Here is a 15,143-nt window from a genome sequence, read left to right on the forward strand (position 1 = left end):
TGCCAGCAACCCGTCTTGCTTTTACTAGTCTCAGGACTTGAGCTTATTCAGTGTGAAGAATGAGCCTCCGATCAGAGTCAGCAGAAGAGGATCCTACTTAATGACAACAAGGGTTAATTGCATAGTAAAGGACAGGCTGCATTCCTATCCATTAGTCACCTCACACTAATAGAAAACATATGTGTCTTTGAAAAGGTAACAAGCTAGCCTACTTTTTTTATATTAACCTGTTCAGAGGTATTATTACATGCTTCTGGAGCACATGGGATTTGAATCTGAGCTGACCTGGCTCAGAGGTAGGGACATGACCACTGCATCACAAGACCCCCCACCATTCTAACCTAAGTTAACCTGGTTGTTAACTGTAGAGCGAAAGCTAACAGATGAGGAACTGGCTGACTCCTCCCAAGGTCTGTTGATGAAGGGCATATGTCCAAAACATTGATTCTCCTGCTGCTCGGATGCTTTCTGATCTGCTGTGCTTTTTCAGTGCCACCCTTTTCAACTCTGATCTCCAGTATCTGCTTCCTCACTTTCTGCATATATATATATATATATTTTATATATACAGGGTGAAACTGTATGGATTAACCCTCTCAGGCCAACTGTCATACCACAGCTGCTCCCTAAGAAAACACATTGAAGATTCCTAGCAGGCATCTCTGGATACTGTGTGAGGAGTAATAACCTGGGTGTTCAAGGCATTGCAGTTTGTCTAATTTCCAGCCATCAAGCTATGGTTTATTAAATGATCTCTATAATTACTGTTGTAATTTTACATATGTGGTTCCAGCAGCTGTAAATCCATTAATATTTGCACAGGGATCAAATAGCACATTTACAGGTCACAATGCTGTCTCTCGGGTCTAGGCTGAAACTAATCCCTTGACGTTCTTGAACATCTTAATTAGAAAAACAAATTCATTGCAGAGGAATTGAGAAAGTGACAGACGAGTTCTTGGTACCGTTGTACAGCTTTTCTGTGAGACCACGTCTGGGATACTATGTGTTTTTTTTTTGGTACCTACATTTAAGATCAGGATAGCCCTTGGATTGGAGACTGTACAATGAAGATTCACACATGTAGTCCCAGTGTGAAGGACTCGCCTGTGATGAGCAGATTGGATACGCCTGCTCTGGAGTGTAGAGGAATAAAAAACCGTCTCATTGTCAAACACAAGATGGTGAAGGGGCTAGGCAGAGTCATTGTTGTGGAGTTGTTTCTGCTGATTAGGGAACTTAAAACTTGCAAGATGTGGGGAACCATCTTTAAATTTGCACACTTCTGGAGCACATGGGATTTGAATCTGGGCTGACCTGGCTCAGGGGTGGGGACATTACCACTGCATCACAAAAGCCCCCACCAGTTTAACTTAAGTTACTTGGTTGTTAACTGAAGAGCGAAAGCTAACAGATGAGGAACTGGCTGATTCCTCCCAAGGTCTATTAATGAAGGGCATATGTCCCAAACGTTGATTCTCCTGCACCTCGGATGGTCTCATTGTCAAATCCAAGATGGTGAAGAGGCTCAGCAGAGTCATTGTTGTGGAATTGTTTCTGCTGGTTAGGGAACTTAAAACTTGCAAGATGTGAGAAGCCATCTTTAAAGACTGAGTGAGGAGATAGTGCTTTTCTCAGAGTATTGTGAATCATTTTAAAAAAAATCATTCACAAAATGAGAGCCTCACTGGCCAGCCCAGCACTTATTGTCCAGAGGGCAGTTAAGGGTCAACCACATTGCTATGTGGTCTGGAGTCACATACAGTCCAGACCAGAATGGCAATTTCCTTCCCTAAAGGACATTAGTGAACCAGATGGGTTTTTCCTGACAATCAATTCATGGTCACTGTTGGACTTTTCTTTTTATAACTAAACACCAGTTCCATCTTCTATCATGGCAGGATTTGAACCCAGCAACCCCCCAGGCATTACCTGAATCCCGAGATTAACAGGCTAGTGATAATACCACTAGGCCATGGCCTCCCTATGGAGACACAATTCTCTGTCCCAGAGAGTTGTGGATGCACCATGATTGAATACATTTTAGACTGACATAGACAGATTTGTGATCTCTCTGGAATATAGGGTTTTTGGGGATCAGATGAGAAAGCAGAGTTGAAGCTCCAAGGCCAGCCATGATCATGTTGAATGGGAGAGCAGATGTGATGGGCCAAGTGGCCTATTCCTACATGTGTTTTGTTGTATTGGGTGACAAGCGCCATGACTTTTAGCTAGCACATTGATCCAGCCTAATCCCACTGTGGCAGGAGGCCCCTTAATGACAACCATTTACAAATGAGAGCTAAATTGCCCCTTTTATTTGTCTTGTAGGAATACAATGACAAATCCTGTTCTATCGCCCACGTGCTTCTTAACCTAGATAGGCTCCTGGCCTAACATCACCCCAAAATTTGAAACTCTCATCCATGCAGTCAAACCCCATCATGGATTTTCCCCTCTGTGACACTGTAACCTCCTGCAACTCGAGAACCCTCCATGAACCAATCCAAGCTCTGGGCATGCTCCCATTTCCTTCATTACCGCTGGTGGCCAGGTTTTCAACTGCAAACACTAGAATTTCCTCTCTAAAACATCTCCATCTCTACCACTATCCCTTCCTTTAAGATGCACCTTAGAAACCACACAACACCAGGTTATAGTCCCACAGGTTTATTTGAAAGCACTAGCTTTTTGAGCGCTGCTCTTTCATCAGGTGATTGTTCATCAGAAGGAGCAGTGCTCCGAATGTTAATGCTTCCAAATAAGCTTGTTGGACTATAGACTGTGTTGTGTGATTTTCAACTTCGTCCACCCCAGTCCAACACCAGCGCCTCCAAATCTTAGAAAGCACCTTAGTAACCCCATTCTTTGCTCAGTTAACATATCTCATTGTGTGGCCTGGTGTTTGATCTTTTTTTGGCTATTAAGGTTCTGGTGAAGTACTTTGGGATAGAGTCGTTCAGCACAGAAACAGAGCCTTTGGCCCAACCCGTCCATATCAACCACGTTACCCCAAACTAAATGAGTCGCCTTTACCTGTGTTTGGTTAATATCCCTATAAATCCTTCCTACTTATGTACCCATCCAAATGTCTTTTAAATGTTGTAATTGTACTCACCTTCACCACTTCCTCTGGCAGTTCATTGCATACATGCACCACTCTCCATGTAAACAAAATTGCCTCTTGGGTTCCTTTTAAATCTCTCCCCTCTCACCCTAAACCTATGCCCTCCAGATTTGGTCTTCCCCTGGGGAAAAGACCTTGGCCACTCACCTTATCTGAAGATGGGTTACACCCGAAACGTTGACTTCTCCACCTCCTGATGCTGCCTGGCTTGCTGTGTTCTTCCAACCTTCTATTTGTCTACTTTGGATTCCGACATCTACAGATTTTTTTTTTTGTCTCTAATTCAACTTATCCATGCCCCTCATGATTTTATAAAACTCTATAAGGTCACCCCTTAGCCTCTGATGCTCCAGGACAAACATCCCAGCCTCTCCTTATAACTAAAAGACAATAGACAATAGGTGCAGGAGTAGTCCATTCTGCCCTTTGAGCCAGCACCACCATTCATTATGATCATGGCTGATCATCCTCAATCAGTATCCTGTTCCTGACTTATCCCCATAACCCTTGATCCCACTATCCTTAAGAGCTCTATCCAACTCTTTCTTGAAAGTATCCAGAGGCTTGGCCTCCACAGCCCTCTGGGGCAGAGCATTCCATACACCCACCACTCTCTGGATGAAGAAGTTTCTCCTCATCTCTATCCTAAGTGGCCTACCCCTTATTTTTAAGCTGTGTCCTCTGGTTCAGGACTCACCCGTCAGCGGAAACATGCTTCCTGCCTCCAGAGTGTCCAATCCTTTAATAATCTTAATATGTCTCAATCAATACCCTCTCAGCCTTCTAAACTCAAGGGTATACAAGCCCAGTCGCTCCAATCTTTCAACATAAGATAGTACTACCATTCCGGGAATTGACCCCGTGAACCTACGCTGGACTCCCTCAATAGCCAGAATGTCTTTTCTCAAATTTGGAGACCAAAACTGCACACAATATTCCAAGTGCGGTCTCACCAGGGCCCTGTACAGCTGCAGAAGGGCCTCTTTGCTTCTATACTCAATCCCTCTTGTTATGAAGACCAGCATGCTATTAGCTTTCTTCACTACCTGCTGTACCTGCATGCTTGCTTTCATTGACTGATCTAGATCTCGTTGTACTGCCCCTTTACCTAATCTGCCTTCCTGTTCTTGCCACCAAAGTGGATAACCACACATTTATCCCCATTAAACTGCATCTGCCATGTATCTGTCCACTCACCTAGCCTGTCCAGGTCACCCTGTAATCTCCTAACATCCTCTTCACGTTTCACCCTGCCACCCAGCTTTGTATCATCAGCAAATTTGCTAATATTACTTTTAATACCATCATCTATATCATTAATGTATATTGTAAAATGCTGCGGTCCCAGCACTGATCCCTGTGGTACCCCACTGATCACCGCCTGCCATTCCAATAGGGAGCCATTTATCACTACTCTTTGTTTCCTGTCAGCCAACCAATTTTCAATCCATGTCGGTATTTTGCCCCCAATACCATGCGCCCTAATTTTACTCACTAACCTCCTATGTGGGACTTTATCAAAGGCTTTCTGAAAGTCCAGGTACACTACATCCACTGGATCTCCCTTGTCCATCTTCAGAGTTACATCCTCAAAAGATTCCAGAAGATTAGTCAAGCATGATTTCCCCTTCATAAATCCATGCTGACTCTGACCTATCCTGTTACTGCTATCCAGATGTGTTGTAATTTCATCCTTTATAATAGACTCCAGCATCTTTCCCACCACTGAGGTCAGATTAACTGGTCTATAATTCCCTGCTTTCTCTTTCCCTCCTTTCTTAAAAAGTGGTACAACATTAGCCACCCTCCAATCCACAGGAACTGATCCTGAATTTATTGAACATTGGAAAATGATCACTAATGCATCCACGATTTCTAGAGCAACCTCCTTCAGTACCCTGGGATGTAGACCATCAGATTCCGGGGACTTATCAGCCTTCAGGCCTAACAGTCTCTCCAACACTATTTCCTGGCAAATATAAATTCCCATCAGTTCAGGTCCTTCAGCCACTGGGAGATTGCTTGTGTCTTCCCCAGTGAACACAGATCTGAAGTACCAATTCAACTCTTCTGCCATTTCTTTGTTCCCCATAATTTATTCACCCGTTTCTGTCTTCAAGGGCCAAAAAGGTGCTACATGAATGCAATTTGTTGTGGTGCTGGCAGGAAATGGCAGTGGTCTCGGTGGCTTGTTAGACAGTGTAATGCAGTGAGAGTAGAGGTTTTGTCAGTGCAGTAGATTAGCACTCCTTCTGATCTATTCTGCACTGTGCCTCAGAGTGCCCAGAGGCAGCTGCGTGTTTTAGAAATCTAATCACCATTGTGTAGAACCTGTATGGGTGTGCACTGTGCAGAGATTTCCCTTGAGTTTTGTTCAGATTGAGCTGCTGAATTGACTGATTAATTGAATCCAAAGACTTGCCTTGGCTGGGTTCATCTGCAGTCTGCAGAATCTTTTGAATAAGGTAGAATGTTTCAATAGAAAAGACAGCTCTTTTGTCTAGATTCCTCCGCCCCAGCTCTTAGTCACAATCTCCCTTTCAGAGACTATCGCGCAAACTTCATATTAAAAATAAATAATAGTTCTCGCATCAATGGCAATCTGCAGAAGGAAGTTCCAAACTTTTACCATCCTTTAAAAGTAGAGGTTCTCTCTAACTTGACTATTGGAAGGTCTGGTTCTAACAATTTATACAATGCACCCCTCTCTCCTTGACCTTGACTCCTCAACCAGTGGAAATGGTTTCTCTCTCATCCACCAAACCATTGCCATTACTGTGCTGAAAGACAATCAAATCACTCTTACCTTCTAAATTTCTAAACTTCTATCCTCTCTGGTACAATAGCATCAGGTACCCAGGTTCAGTTTCACCCTCCGGTAATTGTCTGCATGGAGTTTGCACCTTCTCCCTGCGTCTCTGTAGGTTTTCTCTGAGTGCTTCACACAGTCCAGTGCAGGTTAGGTGGATTAGCCATGCTAAATTGCCCATGGTGTCTAGGGATATGCAGGCTAAGTAGATGAGCAGGGTTACAGGATTGGGGTGAGTGGGTCCTGGAGGGATGCTCTTTGGATGGGCTGAATGGCCTGCTTCCAAACTATAGGGATTCTATGACCTTCCAGTAAATCCATGCTGGGTTTCCTCCAAGGCAGTTAAAACTCAGTGGAGAATTAAACCCAGAGCTCCAGCTACGGTCTAGCTAACATTTTATATAGATTTAATGTATACTCTTTTCAATATAACCGACCTTCCTGCAATAGACTTTTAATTATTGAAATTACATTTTGCAGACCACAGAAACCTATTGTTGATAATTGTTTTACGCTACCCCATGAGGAATCTGCTCTCTAGATGAGTGCAGTCCTAATGCACAACCACACCTTGCTCGTAATGACTCTGGTGCAGTTTGCTGTTGGTGCTGAAGTATCTGTAATTTTAGGGTCCCGTTGGAAATCGATGTCAAACATCGAGAAGCAGCCGTACTATGAGGAGCAAGCAAGGTTGAGTCGACAACACTTGGAGAAATATCCAGATTACAAGTACAAGCCACGACCCAAAAGGACCTGCATTGTGGATGGGAAGAGGCTGAGGGTTGGGGAATACAAGGCATTGATGAAGTACAGACGGCAGGAGGTGCAGCAGTGTTACTCTGCTGGGTAAGTATTCCTGGGGTTAAAGTGGCAACAACAGCAGCTGTATTGTTCGGAGAGACATTCCATACTCAGTTGGCATACTAAGGAGCAATATGACAATATGACATCACTTTCACACTGGCAGCTGGTGGCTCCAATCTAGATGGCATTACAACTGCCATGTCTCACATGCCCATTTCCAGTAGGAGGTGCTGGTTGCTTCCTGCCTATGACTGGTCCGTTTGACCAAAGCCTCCCCTAATGCCTGGAGGGGAAACCATTCACTCCCTCGAGCTTTATTTGTGTGATGAGCCCACTCATTCACCAACAACACCCCTTCACTGATTCCCCTAACCACTTTTGCCTGAAAGGTATATAAAGAATATGAGGTAGCTATAACTCTTATTTAGAGAAAATAAGATGCACTGGTTAAAGATTTAAATAATGTGAGCACCAGTTCTTCCATTGTGTCAAATGCCTTGCCTAAGGTATACAGCATGTCATTGTCCCTGATAGAACTCTACTGTACTGCATTTCTGTGTTAGTGCTCAGGTGGACCATTCAAATGGAGCTTTTCAGAGTGGGATCAGTAGATCAATACAGTCAGGTTCTCAAGAATTAAAAGCAAGATCTGATAACTGGTATTGATGGGTTTTTATTGCAAAAACATACTTTATCCACAAAAAAAGGATCTGACCGCATACAATAGCTCCTAAAACAATCTGGTACAGGGATGGGGGAGAAAAACACTTCAGAATTTCACTTTCCTCAAAGCTTCTCTGCAGTTGCAAAACAAAAATATTTTCAGATTGTAGGTTTGCTTGCTGAGCTGGAAGGTTCATTTTCAGATGTTTCATCACCATACCAAGTAACATCTTCAGTGAGCCTCTGGATGAAGCACTGGCAGTGCAGCCCACTTTCTATTTATATGTCTGGGTTTCCTTGGGTCAGTGATGTCATTTCCTGTGGTGACATAATTTCTTATGGTGATGTCATTTCCTGGTCTTTTTCTCAGCGGTGGTAAGTGGGATCCAAGTCAATGTGTTGGCAAAATCCAAGACATTGACTTTGATCCCATTTACCACCCCCAGAGAAAAAGAACAGGAAATAGCATCACCACAGAAATGATGTCACGAGAGGAAATTACATAACTGACCCAAGGAAACCCAAACATATAAATAGAAAGTGGACTACACTACCAGTGCTTCATCCAGAGGCTCACTGAAGATATTATCTACTGTGGTGATGAAAAGTCTGAAAACGAACCTTTCAGCTCAGCAAGCAAATCTACATCCAGAACCTTAACCTGAGTTACAAATCTTCTCAAAACTTACTAAAGACATTTTCAACTCATGCAGGAAACTTTATTCCATCTGAGGTAAAGAGGCTGCCTCAGAACTTAATGGACCCTCGATACACTTTGATGGAAAGACCCTTAGGTGGTGGTCTTTTCCCACCGCACCTTGGTAGCAGCTGGCCCAAGCTTTGATATGTCCTTCACCATTTGGTCCCCCCCGATATTGGTATGCAAAGCAGCAAGGATTGAATGGAAACATAGAACAGACCCAAGGAGTTGACTGGTCCCTCCAGTTCAACCATGTGCCAACTTGGTAAAATTGAGAGAATTAAGTCGAGAGATGCTCTTTTGAAGCTAACTGAGACCAGCCTAGAGGGGAACTAAAAAAATGGAGATCAGAAAGATTTAAATCAAAAACAGGAGTACAACTCAAAGTTATGGGGAGTGCCACTTTGATCTGAAGTGAGGAAATATTTTATCTTTGGAATTCCCTTGCTCCAAGAGAATGTATAAGGTAGAAATTGATAATTTTCAGGCAGCCAGTGGCATAGCCGGTCATAAGGTTGACTAGTACCGGGTATTAAGTGTTCAATTAGCTATGATCCTATTAAATGGCAGGGCAGGCTCCATGGAGTCCATGCCCCCCTCCTGTTCAGGTGTACAAGCACCAAAAGCGCAAAGTTGGTCTTTACTGCTTAAAACCTTGAAGGTTGTAGGGGTGACGCGAAGTCAAAACTTCCCACTGATTTAAATTTTCTTTAGTTAACTCCCCCCTCAGCACTCCAAGGCAAAGAGAGCTTCCTTCGGGTCTGCTCTCTCTCTGCCCTGGGGTGCTGGCTATCAGTACAGTGCTTTGTTTCTTCCAACAAGGAAAGAACTTTCATACCAAGTTGGTGCACAATACAGTTGGCCATTGGAAATAGAAACAGACACGATCTTGCAATTACAAATTTCCCACAATGAGGTCTTTCCTGAATAAATTTCTAGAAGGTAAGTCTTGCATTTACGTAGCATTTCACTTTCCAACCAATCAGACTTTGAAGTACAGTTGTTGTCTTGTACGAAACGAGTGGCCAATTTGCAGACAGAAAGCTACTGTATTTTTTTAAGAAAGGTGATAATGACTTGGTAATCTGTCATAGTCATACAGCACAGGGAAACAGATCCTTCAGTCCAACTCATCCACACCAGTCAGGTTTCCCAAATTAAACTAGTCCCACTTGCCAGCATTTGGCCCATATCCCTCTAAACTTGTCCAAATGTCTTTTAAATGTTGTGACTGTACCTGAACCTACCACTTCCACTGGCAGTTCATTCCACATACGAACCACCCTCTGCATGAAAGAGTTCCCCCTCAGATGCCTTTTAAATAATTCCCCTCTCTCTTTAAAATTAGATTAGATTCCTACAGTGTGGAAACAGGCCCTTCGGTGCAACAAGTCCACACCGACCCCTGAAGAGTAACCCAGCCAGACCCTTTTCCCTCTGACTAATGCATCAAACACTATGGGCAATTTAGAATGGCCAATTCATCTGGCCTGCACATCTTTTGAATTGTGGGTGGAAACCAAAGCACCGGGAGGAAACCTGCACAGGGAGAACATGCAAACTCCACACAGACAGTCGCCTGAGGCTGGAATCAAACCTGGGTTACTAGTGCTGTGAGGAAGCAGTTCTAACCACTGAGCCACTGTGCCACCCCAAAGTCTTCTACTTTATGCCATACTCTCAGGAAAAGGTTTTGTTGTTGGTTGAGGGATACTTAACATCAGGGAGGACTTTCCTGCTGCATTTCAGAATTGTGGCCAGGATTCTTTAAGTCTCAACTTTAAAGCGGCCCTTTTGGCATTGCAGCACTGCCACGGTACTGCACTGGAGTCTCGGGCTAGACCTTGTGTTCAGCTCTTGGAATGAAGCTGTCTGTCCCAGAGATGGAGCTGCTAATCACTGGCACACAATATGCTGGGACTAGAAACCTCCCACGCCACCCCCCCCCCCCCCCCCCCCCCCCCACCACCCCCCATCCTCCTCTTATGTTTGGAGTCTAAAACAACTCCATCTTTGTACGTATTGTCAACCGCGGTGTAATAACAGGAAATATTTATCATGATTCTGTTCTCTCCTCTCAGGCAACAGGACCAAGTTCACTTGCACCCGTCAGACATGATGTATCCCGGACAGATTGGGATGACATCGATTCCCGTACAGCCGGCAGTGTCGGAACACTATCGACCCTGCAGCCCCGATCCCAACATGCCTGTAATCCTCAACACGCGAAGTCTCAAACCCGAGCAGGCAGACGCGAAGGAAACGCAACTAAGCGATGCCAATGGCGAGATGTACGAGTACGGTGAAGAGGACGACTCGGATGTTGAATATCGCAGCGATGGCGAGCTGGTGGTCCTCGCAGACTAGCATCCACCTGTCACTTTGTCGGCGGAGGCTATGGAAATGAACCTTTCAGGCACAGATGGGCCAACACATTGTCCTGTCACAACCCTGGCCAACTATTCGAGCAGAGCTACTGGGGAAGACCTCACTGTTCTGGTTATGGAGCACGTTGGGAAGGGTCAGGGTTGAGGGTTAGATAACCACCACCTGTCTCATTCCAAATGTGCCCTTTTCATGGACCAGTTGATGACTGGATGAAAGAGGCAAGTGAGTCTGAGCTGGTCTGGGCCTATGTGAATAACACCATCACCTATAGGGAACACCGACTTATAGTAACCTCTCCTGTATTTGTCCACCAAAGGCCTATCATTACCCATCATGATTTTATTGTCACCACTGCAGTTAGATTGGGGGTAGTGTACAAGTGCCCAAAGTGTCACAATGGTTTGCTACTTCCCCCATTAGCATCAATGCTGGTTCTATCCCTTTGTCACAGAATCAGACCAGTGAAGATGGAATCCAGCCTAGACCGGCTCTTCTGCAGAGCTATATCCGACAAGTCACAGTCTGTTAACCCACGACCAGACAACCTTATTTCTTTTCGAGCAGTCTTCTAGTTCCCCTTTGAAAATTTATAGTGGAATGTCTTTTCAACACTTGTTTGGCCCACACATTCCAGATTATCAAGTCTCATCGTGTTTTACATAGGACTCCAGTGCAGGGGAGTAGACCATTCTGCCCTTCAATTCTACTCTGCCATTCAATGAGAACATGGATGGTCTGGTCATGGTCTCAAATCCCATTGTTTTGTTTGCTTCTCTCAATGCCTCGATTTGCTTTACCTAACAAAATTCCATCAGGCTCAGCTTTGAATCCAGTTCAAGACCTGGTCTCCACTGCTATTTGGTTAGAGAATTCTGAGAGAAATAAAATTCTCCGCTTCTCTGTTTTAAAAGCGGAATGTCTTTTTTATAATAAAAAAAAGCACGTTCTCTCCAATGGTTCATTTGCAAAGTGCCATTAGTCTGTGACCTCTGTTTCCTGACCCTCCACCAGTGGAAACGATTTCTCCTTATCCCATTGCCATACAATCCGAATCCTTTCGGTGCAAGCTTAGAAGCAATTTCTTTACAATGAAATGTTTTGTATTCACTGTTACTGAGTGAAAAGGGGAGTGCTCCCAAGAGTAGATTGCAATCCTGGCTATTTGGACCAGTAATGAGAGAGCGAGAGCGAGCTGATCTCTGGACTAAGCTTTTTGTTTCTCCTGCTTTTCCAATGATAACAGCCACATGAAGGAAGAGAGGACAGAATGTACTGCAATGTGTTGAAGGACAGGAGTTGAGCAGTTGTGTATCGTCTAGTGGGCAGGTACCATCATTTGATCTCCTGACTGCTCCATATTGCGAGACATTGACCAAGTTCCATTTTCATGTGTCGGGAATTACACCAATTGGAGAAGGTTCCATTGTTGACTGCGTTGGCTGAGAGTATCTCATTGCCTAATGGGTTTCAGGATCTGACTGTTCAGGGTTTATCAACTCATTCTTCAGCCAAAGCCACCATTTGTAATTCAGGTAGTAAAGCCTGCCTACCATTTGGCCCTTCCATTTGACTCAACCCAAGTAAGATGATGCAAGACTTGACTTGCGTTCTGCTGCTGTTGAAGCACGTGGGTTGCACACATGGGTCCATAAACATGGATGCACCCTCAAGGAAGCTTGATCAATGTGACTAGAACCTGTTTCAGCCTCCTCCTCCAGACCACACCCGCTCTGCCACAATCATCGATTTCCCACAGGGTTTGTAAAACTGGTCCCCCTTTTTGCGATTGCGAAGGGTGTATGCCAGTATTAGTTACTTGCCTGAATAGAAATAGCCTTGGGGTGAGAGGGAGGATTGTGTCTGTCTGCTCCATTGGTCACTGTACACAAGAGACGGGTTGGCATGGCTGGGAGGGAAAGGTTCTCGCTGGATTGCCCCAACGTGACTCTTCTCAAAAACCGCTTACCCCTCAGGTACTCTTTAGTATGTTTTTTGAAATAGATGTCAATATTTGTATAAAGTTTTAAACAAAAATCGCATTACAGTCTGTTTACTGAAAGTGTGTGTGTGTACTTTAATAGCAAGATTTTTCCTTGTTTCTCATTCTCACTGAGGTCCTGCTGATCTAAGCTGAGAAACAGCTGGTGATATGTTCTAGGACTTTAATTTATTTTTGTTTGTAAAGAATCTTTTTTGTTTTCTTTCCAGCCTCAAGTCTGTTTTTGTTTTTTGGATGGGGGTCCAAGAGAGTTTGTGGCATTGGGGATTCTTCCAGTTGTTTGACCGTAGCAGGGATCTGAACAGACCCTTTTTTAAAACTAGTCAGAATTGACCAAAGGGTGGGTGACTTCAATCACAGAGCTCCCAGCTCTGTAGCAGTGTAACTCCCACAGCCTCACATGCTGAAGGTGTATAACGGAAGCCAGGAAAGGGACAGCAAAACAAAATATCCACAAATCTTTGAAGAAAAATCTCAACACAAAGGTGTTCTGGGGACAGTTTCTGAAATGGCACCATTGTATAGACATATATCTAATGTAATTGACAAGTGCTTGGACACTTCCCCAAATTCACCTTCACGCGAAAGAAATAAACTCCAAAGGTAAAGAGTAGGTCCTCGTTGGTTACCCTTCCAAGTCAATCCAAGTATCTGCTGCCTAAGCTGCAGTGTTTTTGCTAGCGTGCCTATATTTTCATGTTGTAAGCCATCACCTGCCCCTGACTGAGGTATTTTTCTAGAGTTTGAGTCATTTCCTTTTCCTCATCGTTACTTTTTCCGCAGTTGTTCCTTTTTCCTTTTTTACTTGTTGATACTTATCCAAAAATACTGACTGCACCAATCGCTGAGCTGGATTCAGGACCTGGATGAGGAGGTAGACCTACAACTCCTGAGGAGGCAGAACATTTTTACTTTTATATCTATCTCTTTTTCTTTCTCCCTCCCATTTGTCTCAATCTTGCTCTATTTGTCTATATTGTTTGGACATTTCTCATTTCCATCCATCTCTCTCCTGCTCTTCTCACTCTTTCTCTCTCTCTTTCTACCCCCATCTTTCTCCCTCCCTCTTCTCCCAGCTTTCTCTCTCTTCCCACATCTCTCTCTCTCTACCACCATCTCTCTCTCTCTCTCTCTCTCTCTCTCTCTCTCTCTCTCTCCCTCTCTCTCTTTGCCCCCCATCTTTCCCTCTCCCCATCTTTTTTTCTCTCCTCTCTCTCCTCTCACCTTTCTCTCTCTCTCCTCATCTTTCTTTCCCCATCTTTCTCTTTCCCTATCTTTCTCTCTCTCTTCCCCCATCTTTCTCTCTCTCTCTCTCTCTCTTTCCCCATCTTTCTCTCTTCCCCCCCATCTTTCTCACTCTCTCGCACATCTAGCCCCCATTGCTTCCTGTCTCTTTCCCTCCCCATTACCCTCTCCCTCCCGTGTCCTCTCATATTCTTTGCATCCTTCCATCTCTTTCTTTGTCTTACAGCCATCTCTCTCCCATGTTCTCTCTTCCCACCATCATCTAATTTCCCCTCTCTTGGTCCCACCCTCCATTTTAGTTATTTTGCTTAATTATTTTCACCATTATTGTTTCCGCTTGTCTCACCCTCTCTCTTTCTCTTTCTCCCCTTCAGCCCTCCCTGCCCACCTTTAATGGACTACTGTGCTTTTCTTGTGAGCTTGAATATCCCGGGCAACTGCCTGTACTATTTCCCATCAGTCAGCTGGAGATTCTGGAAACCTAAACATCTAAACACACTTTATTCCTCTTCCCTCACACGTGATTCCCATAATAACTTCCTTCAGTGTCAAAGTTGCTAAGTTCACAGATTATTATTTTCTTACCTTCCTCGTGTGTTTGTAGACTCTAACTGCCCTGTGAAAGGCACATGAGAGTGCTACAGACACCATTCAATGCAAGTCATTTCAGGATAATGTTACAGGAACTCAGACCTATTACTATAATACTTTTATAGTCAACTTTTATCAGTGTTTTTTTTTAATTTTTTCGTAAGGGAGGGGATGGGCAGGGGGAAATTACTGGAATTTCTCTTATCTTGGAATCCAGATCTTGTTTTGCAATGCTGAGTTGGGAGGGTAAAATCACGACTCCTCTTGAAGTAAGACAAATGATAAATGGTTAATTTAAATGTGCATTAGTTCTCTTTGTGACCTGGTCCTCATCGGGCCAGACAGGTTACTGTACGTGGATCGTACTGAACTCTCTTTACTTCAGGCACCTTTGTGGTGCCAAGGTATTTTTGTTTAGGATGGATTTTTTTTTAACGAAAGCAATGTGAATTTGATTTGATTTATACAGTGTAATATATGACCATGTTTCTGTTAACAGGAGAGATGATCTCCCATTAGGGGTGATTTAAATTGATTAGTGCACCCAAATAAAGTGGAATATCACCACCACACTGTCTGGCTCCCATTTCTTTATTGCATGGCCTTAGCTATGTGTCAAAAGCTGATCAGTATTTCACAAATTTAAAGATAAAAGGGCTCTTTCACAGCTCCAGAAGCTTATAAAATCATGAGGGGCATGGATGGAGTGACCAGCTAATGTCTTTTCCCAGGGTAGAGGAGTCCAAAACTAGAGGGCATGGATTTAGGGATGAGAGGGGAAAGATATAAAAGGGACCTAAGGGCCAGTGTTTTCACG

General features: G+C 43.9%; 1 protein-coding gene across 5 annotated transcripts in view; it reads left to right on the forward strand.

The window, feature by feature from the left end:
* The window catches only part of sox13 (SRY-box transcription factor 13), a 183,943-nt gene extending 169,047 nt beyond the window's left edge, over positions 1 to 14,896 (forward strand). For all 5 annotated transcript variants that reach the window (XM_072563801.1, XM_072563802.1, XM_072563805.1 and 2 more), the window contains 2 exons: positions 6,566 to 6,782; positions 10,185 to 14,896. In XM_072563801.1, the coding sequence (XP_072419902.1) occupies positions 6,566 to 6,782; positions 10,185 to 10,470 (503 nt within the window). In that variant the 3' untranslated portion in view covers positions 10,471 to 14,896. The remainder of the gene's footprint in view (positions 1 to 6,565; positions 6,783 to 10,184) is intronic.
* Positions 14,897 to 15,143: the final 247 nt, after the last annotated feature.

Source organism: Chiloscyllium punctatum, chromosome 45, assembly GCF_047496795.1.
Source record: "Chiloscyllium punctatum isolate Juve2018m chromosome 45, sChiPun1.3, whole genome shotgun sequence".
Taxonomy (NCBI): Eukaryota; Metazoa; Chordata; class Chondrichthyes; order Orectolobiformes; family Hemiscylliidae; genus Chiloscyllium; species Chiloscyllium punctatum.